Below are 10,187 nucleotides of genomic sequence, written 5' to 3'. Positions count from 1 at the left end.
AAGTGGGCACACACTTAGTACTTCATGCATGAATCAGCCGTTTTAAATTGAGCAGTACAGCAGTGTAGTCTGTATCTGTTTAATGGTTGTTATGAAGTTGACCTAGAGTGAACAGATCAATTAGATTTGAGGAATGAGAACGGGTTATATAGGAGATCACTTTATTTAGGAGGAGTCTTTTTAGTTTTACTGTATATATCCATGTCATATACTGATGTTAATTAGCCCATCTTTCAAACTTTGGTCAGTGAGTAACTATGTTTATCTGGCTACTATGACTGCCTCAAACAGCAGGACATACACCATCCTGCCTGTATGAGAAAAATTGCTTTGAAGACATTTTTTTTATTGTAATTCTTGTGGTGATGTTTAATACCCATGTTGACTCCAAACACAACAACTGCACTGTTTGGCTGACATATAAAGCCTTAGAACATGGTTGCAGAAAAGCCTGCAAATAATTAACCAAGATGCGTTACTTTTTACATGCAAAAAGGATCAGAAAGTAAGAACCTGAAGTACTTCTAAACTTGTGTATAAGATCAGAAAACTTGATATGTAGGCAAAGTCATTTTTCAAGCCTTCTGCTTTCGCCAGGTTCAACACATACTGTATATCAGATATCGATGTCTAGATTTTTTGGACTATTTTGGATTGTATCACGGTCACAACCCAGAAACAGAGAGCTATACATCCTGCTTTAATGTGTATAGGAAAATGCCATACAAGGGAATACACAAACTCAGCTGGTCTCCCCACTCTCATAAATAGATGAAATGAATCCTTTTTGGCTCATGTAACGTGTGTGTCGTCGAGACACTAGAAGACAGGGTAGGCCCTGTGTTTTCCCAATGATGGCTCAGCTGTTGCCCGTAGTGACAATGACAGTAAACAGGCAGGGATGACAGCAAGTGACAGTGGGGCCAGACACCAGGAAATGCCTCTCATCCTCTGTTTCACTTCCCTTTCTGGATGAGAGCTATGGTTGGTTACGGGCCACAATTATGGGAATCAAAAACGACCCAGGCTTTATTATCAGATCTCAATTTCCAAATTCTGTCACGGACAGTCAACAACAGAAACACTCACACATTTGCACTCATAAATGTAAACACACAGAGAACAGGAGTTTTTGTGTTATTGCAATGCACGTTTTGGATTCACACTACTGTCGCAATGGACCCGGGGGGTTTTTTTGCTTGTTATCGTGACCACAAAGAAAAAAATGATTAATGTGCTTGGCCAGACAAAAACTTTCTGTAATGTGTTCGTACAACATTTTGTAAACAAAAATGTCAAATACCAGTGGCGGGTGCTGTGAATAAATTAAAAAAGTGGGTAATTTAAGGGGAAAAAGTGAACATTCTCTGCTTCAATAAACAGTTGCTTCGCCTGGCCATTATTGTGCTAGCTGCATCTGTTCACCCCTTCATCGGGTGTCTGAGTCCTTTTCCCAAACTCCACCATGTAAGTCCATCACTTCATGACTCAGGGGAAGACGCATTTACAGTTAGAACAAAATGTTTGGGTACAGACTGTTTTCAGAGCCCGTTTGACCCTACTCCCCGGTATAGCGTGTAACATTCCTGCTCTGTGGCATGCGCCTCACAGTTGACTCATCTCACAGGAGTGTGAGGTTAAACCGGCTGGAGAGTTTTTGCGCTCTGTTGTGATTGGTTAAGTTTCTGTCCTTTGAGCTTCCCCTCCCCTCCCCCTCTTCCTTTCTCACATTACACATCCATCTTCCCTTTGCTTGAGGTAGAACACAGGGCCAAAACAGTGTGGATGTGGATTCACCAGGGCTGAAAGTCCTCACTTGTTCAGGTTACAGTAAAGTGTGAATGACGTCATGGCCTATATGTCAGCCTGATCCTTTGGATCAATATACAGCTTGAAGCTCTTACACAGGGTGTGAAAGTTTTTGTTATAAGTTGTTAATACAAATAAATGTAATGGTTAGGACAGTGGGATAACATAAACTGTTCCTAATGTAACTAATGAAGCACTGTTGAGCTGAAACTCGAATGTGATTTTGAATGGAGGGCAACCTTGCAACACTACCTGTTTTTAAGTATGATTAGTAAACAACTGTTTCACAACAAAACAACCCTGGCGTTTCTCTGCTGTGCAGTTTCAAGACACAAAGACTTGAACACACCCTCCTGTCAACAGGCGCCTGTTGTGTGTCAATAATCATCCGTCAGGTTCCTTATTATGAGACACAAGTGTTGTCCAGTCTGAGTCAGCAAACCACACCGACAAACGAAAAGGGTTTCCCAGGTTGAATGTGATCATGTTTGGTTTTTTAAAAATATACACTAACTTTGGGAAAACCACCTCATCAATCTGTGTCAATTAGGTCTCGAATGAAACATAACATAGAGGTCAGGAGATCTCCATCTGCTGTTGTCTTCCTGGTAGAGCAGTGTTTTGTTTTCTCAGCATGTGGAAATTTACTGGACTTCAGATTTCTATACAGTGATTAACTTTTATGGTTAGCCTTTGCTCTCGGGGCATTGAACACTATGTACCTCTGACTAATAAAAACAAAGAATAAACTTTTATGGCACCTGTGGCAGATATTTACTTATTATCTTATTTGTCAACTCTCAGGTGAAGAGGCAAAATTGAAATCTAATTAAACACTAACATCATGGAAAATTTGGCAAATTCCTTATTTGCTGACATACAAATACTTTACACAAATACATAAAATTAGAAAACACAAGACTAATTATTATTAAGTAAGAGAACGGTATAATATCGATGACAATTGTAAACCTTTATTGGACCAGGATATGACTAAATTATGTCTATTTTAATGTAAAATACATAAATAACCAGTCCAACTAATATTAATCCGGTGTCTAGTTTAGTTAATCTTATTACATTTGATAATTGAATTGTTATTAATCTAGAATTAAAATACATCAGGCCATTAAAATGTGATTTTTTTTTTTTTTTTAGTAACTTCAACCGGAAAAAAAAAATCTAGTGACAGTTCATTTGTAGTTTTCCCACTCACATTGCTCATATAACTCTGTGGAAATTGGCAAAAACAAAAAAAACAAAAAAAAAAAAAAAAAAACAAGGGCATCCTGTGACTACACTAATACGTTTAGTCATGTAGTAGGTCCTACCCATCATGCTCACAACTAAACTAAGCTAAAGTAAAATAGCTGGCGGGTGTGAGCTACTTTTTGCACTACCAAGAAAGAACGAAAGAAAAAGCGGACATCGCACACCGTGAAAAACTGCCCTGACCCCGCGTGCCCGCGTACGTGCCTTGCGTCTGTACAGAAATGTCCCGCGTGTGCGCGAGCCCCGCTGTGTCCCGCTGCACTCGGTGCGGGCACGATGACGTCCGCAGATCTGGCAGGAGACCGGGAGGGGCGGCCCCTGACGTCAGCGGACTCTCATTCACAAGCACGAGCCGTATATAAACGCTTTTCAGGGCGCACGGAGGCAGACGCCACTCGCCGTAAAGTTCATTGTGTTCGAGTTTTGAGGAAGAGCCGCGCCTACAGGATACGCCGAAGAAGAGAGAGAAGCTTCGATAGTCTTAAAAGTTTTTCTTTTTTAAGAGTTTTCTGCGTTTTTTTTTTTTCTCTAAACAAGCTAGCCGGAACAAAGGACTCGCTTCTTCAAATAGGCTAATAATTTGTGGCTTTGGAAGAAAGAATTTTTCTAACAACAGCCCAAACTTCTACTGTCCCGCCACACTCGCTTTATGTATTTGGATTTAATTCTGCTATCCCGCCGTCCTACTATGGTCATAATGGAGGTCCCCACCATCGACTCTGAGTCCCTGCGTGGTTTGTTGGAGGGCGACGTTCCGGGCTGCCTGCTGCTGGACTGCCGCTCCTTCCTGTCCTTCAACTCGTCCCACATATCGGGCTCCACCAACGTGCGCTTCAGCACCATCGTGCGCAGGAGAGCCAGGGGGGGTCTGGGACTTGAGCACATCGTCCCCAACGAGGACACCAGGAACAGGCTCCTGTCCGGAGAGTACCAGTCCGTGGTGCTTCTTGACGATCGCAGTTTGGATTTAAGCCAGGCGAAGAAAGACGGGACGTTGATGCTTGCTGTTACGGCACTGTGTCGAAACCCCTGCGGAGCCAGTGTTTTTATTCTTAAAGGTAATTAAAAAGTGGGTTTTACTGTTTAAAAGAGCCCCACACAGTTGTTTTACTGTATCCTAAGAACGGGGCAGCAAATTCGGATTACAGCTGTCACCATACCAGTTGGTGCTGGGAGCAAACAATGTTCCAAAATAGCCCCATGAGCAGTTGTCACCTTTTTGGAAACCCGTTTTAAACGTCGATGTGTCCCTCTGGTGTCCTGTGATCTGACCTTGTTTTTGTTTTGTTTTTTGTTACCCCCTTTTTGTAGGTGGATTTGACACATTTTCGACAGAGTATCCAGAGATGTGCACCAAACCCTCACCTCCACAAGGGCTAAGTTTGCCCCTGAGCTCTAGCCATCCTGAGAGTGCGGACCCAAGCTGTAGCCCCTGCAATACTCCTTTATATGATCAGGTTTGTGTATGTTTATTTCATATAATCAACGATAGACCACAAAAGGAACTTTTTATTTTACTTCCTGATGTTCTGTTCTGAAGCTGATGTTGACTGAACGGGCTGTGTTTATTTTTCCTCTGTCTAGGGGGGTCCTGTGGAGATCTTGCCTTTCCTGTACCTTGGCAGTGCTTACCATGCCTCCAGAAAAGACATGCTGGACATGCTGGGGATCACTGCTTTAATCAACGTCTCTGCCAACTGCCCCAACCACTTTGAGGACTCCTTCCTCTACAAGAGCATCCCTGTTGAGGACAACCACAAAGCTGATATCAGCTCCTGGTTCAACGAGGCAATTGAGTTTATTGGTGAGTACATCCGCTGCTTTTACACCTTTCACAATCCGTCAGCTGCCAAATGTGAGCGCCTATAACAGCTGTTACCTCCTGAGCCTGTTGATGGCAAGCAACACAAACACCCGACCCCCTCTTCCTTCACTTCACTCTTTGACTCCCGGATTTAAATTTTAAAAAGTTCCCTCCAAAACCGACCAGCTGGCTTGGCACAGGCTCCCCAGCCACCACAATAGTGGTTACATCATCGCCACCTCTCAGGCGTAGAAACAGGGATGCCCCCTTTTAATGAATCGCGAGGCAGCGGCCCCAAACTAGTTTTGTAGTGGGTAGGATGGCTGGGCTTGAATAGCTCCCTCCACGCCGCTCTTTGTTCTGGTTGAACAAAAGGCAATTTCTCCTCACTCACTGTCGGCCTTCCTCCCAGATCAATAGCCCCAGCAGGGGTCTGTTCCCCTCCTTTGTCCATTCACACTGCCTCCTTTGGGAATAACCCCCAAAAGCTCACACCCTGCACCCCTACTAACTGTGTTCCTGTGTCCTAATGAGTGCTGTTGAATTTAAATAGCAACTGAAATTGTTGCAAACACTTTTGTGTTTGTGGTTTCCTGTGACAGGCAGTGTTTTAACCTCAATTCTAGATTTCATCACCTTAAAGATTTTTACGATGCACTAATCTTGCCTTCTCTTCTCTTTCCCCCAGACTCAGTGAGAAATAAAGGAGGCCGTGTATTTGTGCACTGTCAAGCAGGCATCTCTCGCTCCGCCACCATTTGCCTTGCCTACCTAATGCGGACCAACCGTGTGAAGCTGGATGAGGCCTTTGAGTTTGTCAAACAGCGCCGCAGCATCATCTCCCCCAACTTCAGCTTCATGGGTCAGCTCCTCCAGTTTGAGTCCCAGGTCCTGGCCTCGTCTACGTGCTCCTCAGAGGCGGGCAGTCCAGCTATCGGCAAGAGCAGCACAGTCTTCAATTTCCCTGTCTCCATCCCTGTACACACCTCAGCGGGTCAGCTCTCATTCCTCCACAGTCCCATCACCACCTCTCCCAGCTGCTGAGGAAGGTGTGGGCAACACAGACTTTGTTTGGACTTGAACTGCACCTCACGAGTGACTCTACACAGAGCACTGCACAAGTCCTTATTATGATCCATTATGATCCATTATGGTTCCATTAACCATAATGGCTCTGTAGGTCAGCCTCATCATTTCAAGGGGAGATTTGATAAATACCAATAGGCAGTATTGATGTTTAACCACCTAAATGTGAAAGTCATCCACAGTATATATCCTAGATGACTTGGGAAATAGCTGAAAAGATATTATAAGAAATTATAAGTATCTGAATATTCAAAGTACTGTTTTTTTTGTTTGTTTGTTTTTTTATAAAGGCAACTGCTTTTGATAATCACAATCATTTTTTTTAAACCTGACAAAATGGAGAGGGCTAACAGTTGTCTCAGGAATGTTGATATATCCTCTCAAATGTCCAGTTTGGTTTCTGTACTGGTTAAAGAAAGCAGCCTGTTGTGCAAAATGACATGGAAGTTACTCTTTCATATGACAATTAATGAATGTATACCCCTCTTCTCAGTGTAGATGTGGCAGAAATCATTTTGTTCAGTTTCAGAATTGAATGGCGTTTCCAGTTCAAATGCAAACACCTGCCTTCCAAGACATCATGAAACCTCGATGATACTGACACATTGGGGAAACCAACCATTAAATACCTCATGTTTCTGTACTTTGTACTGTGGCGCTGAGGCAGACAGAACCCCCAAAACCACTAAAATGGGGCAACATAGTCTTCAGTGACTGCATTCTGACATATTTATTGAACTAAAGTAATATATTTGTTATTATATCTATTTTTGCATATGTTTTGTTTAAATGTTGTTTTTATACCTTTGAATAAATCTCATTTGAATTTTGTACTCAGTTAGAGATCTGTTCATTTTTTTCATCTCATATTATTTATCTGTTTTACCAATAACTGGCTGCAACTAACCATGGTTTTTTATATTGACTAATTTTCAGATTTCCTTTCTCAATTAATCGTTTGCTCAAATAGAAAGGTGAAAAAAAAAAAGGTCCATCAAAAATTCCAAGTTGACATCTTCAGATTGCTCGTTTTGTCCAACAACAGTCCAAAACACAAACATATTATAGAAGGTAAAGAAAACTCGCAAATACACACATTTTGAATGGAAGCTGTGAAATCTTTAGCATATTTGCGTCAGAAATTCCTTATGCTATTAATATTTTATCAAAATAGTTGCCGATTGATCTGCTGATGATTGACTACTAGTTTAATCTCAAACATATTTATACATTTATAAATATTAAAAAATACGTGTTTATTTATTTATTTTGATGCTTATAAAGATTAAAATGAGCAGAAGAAAAACATTTGACCTTCTGGCATGTCTGAACATTCTTTTGTTCCATGCGAAGGAATCCTATCATATATCTGCATAAGGCTTTTACCCGCATAAGAAGCATGATGTCATAGCGTCAGGACATTGTTCAGACCACACTCCCTCTCTATGAACCCATTTGAGGCCGGAGCAACAGCAGGAGGCCCAAAGAATCAGCTAAGGAGCCCTCCCTCCGTGGCCACAATAGGAGCAGCTGCAAGGCGTTTGGGAAAAGTGTGACAACTAAAGAGCTTTCAGGGCTCAGTCAAGCACAAGCCTTGTGTCCCCTTCCTCTCACACCAATGGGGACGTGGGGACGGAGACGGCCATGAAAGGGAAAGGAATATGTTTGGGTTGCAAATTAGCCAAAACATTGGATGTGACCCGTGGTGGGGTGTGAGAAAAAAGAGAAAAAAACCGTCCTCTAGAGAAGATCACGATGATATCCCAAGGCCTTCACTACAAAAAGCAAAGGTTTTTTTTAGGGGGAGAATACCAGAAGTTCTGAGAACACTTTCGCTATAAATGACAAAATTTATTAGTTTTCCTGACATCCACATCTTGTCTGACAACAATGCAAATGTTTGTCTCTGAAAGAAAAGATCTCTAGGCACGATGCCTCTGTGATGAAAGGCTCATTCATTACCTCACCAGCTTCCTCAGAGAAGCTGTGGTTTTGGTGACATATGTGCAACCCCCCCCCCAAGCCCACCCTTCCCCCCACCAGCCAACCCGTCTTTTTTGTCTTTAGATTTCCTGTTGTCAGGAGGGAGGCCGGCAGGAGTGTGTGTTTGTGTTTGTATGCGTGTGAAAGTCATTAGGCATCTTTTATAATCCGATGAGGGTGCTGTGGAGGGAAAAAAAAAAAAGCCCTCAGTCAACTGCCAGGTCAGGGACATTAAAGCATTGTGATTTCAAGTGTTTGTTTGAAACAATCTGTATGTGGTGTAAGACAATGCTAAGGTGGACACAAAACGAGGCTGGAGGCTTAATCTTGACGGATACATGTAAAGAGCAAAGTTCAAACTCAAGTCTGATAGTCTTTAGCCCTTATTTCTTATCATATCCTCACATTTTCAGTCATTAACTGTGAGACAGTATTAACCATAACATCGTTTGCCAGTTACACCTTGTTGTTAATTGGCTGTTCCATTTAGCAGCTAAGCTCTGACACAACTTCAAAGTCATTTTAATTAACACAGTCTTAAAGAAACAATGATTATGTAACGTGTCAGACACCGCTGCCATGACAGGAAGAGACAGAGCCCCATCCCCTCCCTTTTACATCGTGTAGTCTGGATGAAATCTGTGGGACCTTTTCGTGGTCGGTTAGTTTCATGTCCCTTTCACACCAGTTATGTAACATACCAACTTCTTTAACGAACGAGTGGCAATGCTTGCATTGAATTCTGTCACACACACACACACACACAGAATAATCAACTTGGTTAAAGTCCTTTTCGTATTTGGACCTCAAGTTCCGTCAAGCAAGATTTTTGATATTCTCATGGAATCAGATATTTCTCCCAGTAATGTGAAAGGTTTGTTAGTAGTCCACCACTACACCCTCGTCTCCAGCTCTATGCACCATTCGATGCTCTATTCTACCTCTCAGCTGGGATGCTAAGGTGCTTACGCCATAGGGGCCTACTCCAGAAACGGAGTCACATTTATGGTAGAATATTACAGGTTAATTGTCACAGCAGTGCCATAACACTTGATCAATGTATTGGGAATCATTGGGCAATGTTGTATATCATTTCAAAACAGGATTTTTGTGACATTGTCTAATCCCCTTGTTGTAGAATGGTACCAATTGTTGCCAGAAGGTTAACAGTTTGCTCTACAGATGGTTTTGCTTGATCACAAAGTACACATTTGTCTAGCGTTACTGAAAAGGAAAACAATAGCCTTTTTTTTTTCAGCCGGATCCATGTTGTTTTAATATCATCAAACAAAATGTGTGGTAGAAACACAAGATGTTAAATTATCTCAGGCAAACCAACTACAGATCCTGTGATGGTCCCGTGATGGTCCTGTGATGGTCCTGTGATGCGTAATTATGATCAGGACAGAGTTTTCTACATGTTAGTCATAGAAACCTGACGAGTCAATTGTCAGCAGGTATATCAAAACTCGCAGCGAGTTCCTGTCTCAAGTGTCTGAGGAGGGGAATTGTCTTGAACACGACCACACAACTATATAATTTAGCCTCACTTCCTGTGTGGTGTGGGAATGGGACTGGTGGTCTGATTACTGGAGGTTTCTGAGTGATTACACCTCTCACACTTCATTGTACCTTGAAACAGGATCGAGTTCTCCCTCTCTCTCTCTCTCCTACACACACACACACACACACAGAAACACACACACCCTTTCTCACACACAATATTCTGGGGGAGAAGATTTAGTCCGCACATTGATGTCATGGCAGATTGATATCATTACTCACCTGCGGTAAATCTGTAAGAGGATTATATGACTGTGACGGGGAGGCCTTTGTAACATCCCGTGGCTGAAGCATTGTAGTGGCTTGTTCTAACGCTTACATAAACACAGAGTGTACCCAGACACACACATGGATTCTGTTGTGCCAGATGCCAAATCTCTAGTGGGCATTGTTGCTAACAGAGTCAAACTTTCTTGTTAAAGAGGCCAATGTGTCAGAGCCAAAAACTGCTTTACAAACTTTCAACGGGTATACAAAGCCCGGCAATGTCGCAGTTGTCACGTATAAAAGGTAAAAAAGTGCAAAAAAGAAAGACAGAGATGCTGACTTGTATGATAAGATCCTATGCTCTTGCCCCCACTGCTCATAAAGACACCATGTCTCTACCAAACAGCCTGTATTCGTGACATTCCAGAGCAGAGCTCCAGCAAATACCCTGCAAGCAAGCCAC

The 10,187-nt window shown here is 42.3% G+C and overlaps 1 protein-coding gene across 1 annotated transcript; it reads left to right on the top strand.

Moving 5' to 3' along the window:
- The first annotated feature begins 3,601 nt into the window (after positions 1-3,601).
- On the top strand, positions 3,602-6,784 carry dusp1 (dual specificity phosphatase 1). The gene is made up of 4 exons (XM_040120493.1): positions 3,602-4,139; positions 4,393-4,538; positions 4,666-4,885; positions 5,574-6,784. The coding sequence occupies exons 1-4, from the start codon at positions 3,731-3,733 to the stop codon at positions 5,927-5,929; spliced, it is 1,131 nt and encodes a 376-aa protein (XP_039976427.1). The 5' UTR covers positions 3,602-3,730; the 3' UTR covers positions 5,930-6,784.
- The last annotated feature ends 3,403 nt before the right edge of the window (positions 6,785-10,187 follow it).

Source organism: Xiphias gladius, chromosome 23 (genome assembly GCF_016859285.1).
Source record: "Xiphias gladius isolate SHS-SW01 ecotype Sanya breed wild chromosome 23, ASM1685928v1, whole genome shotgun sequence".
NCBI lineage: Eukaryota > Metazoa > Chordata > Actinopteri > Istiophoriformes > Xiphiidae > Xiphias > Xiphias gladius.
Note: the sequence above shows the minus strand (reverse complement) of the source record. Positions and strands in the feature narration are given on the sequence as shown.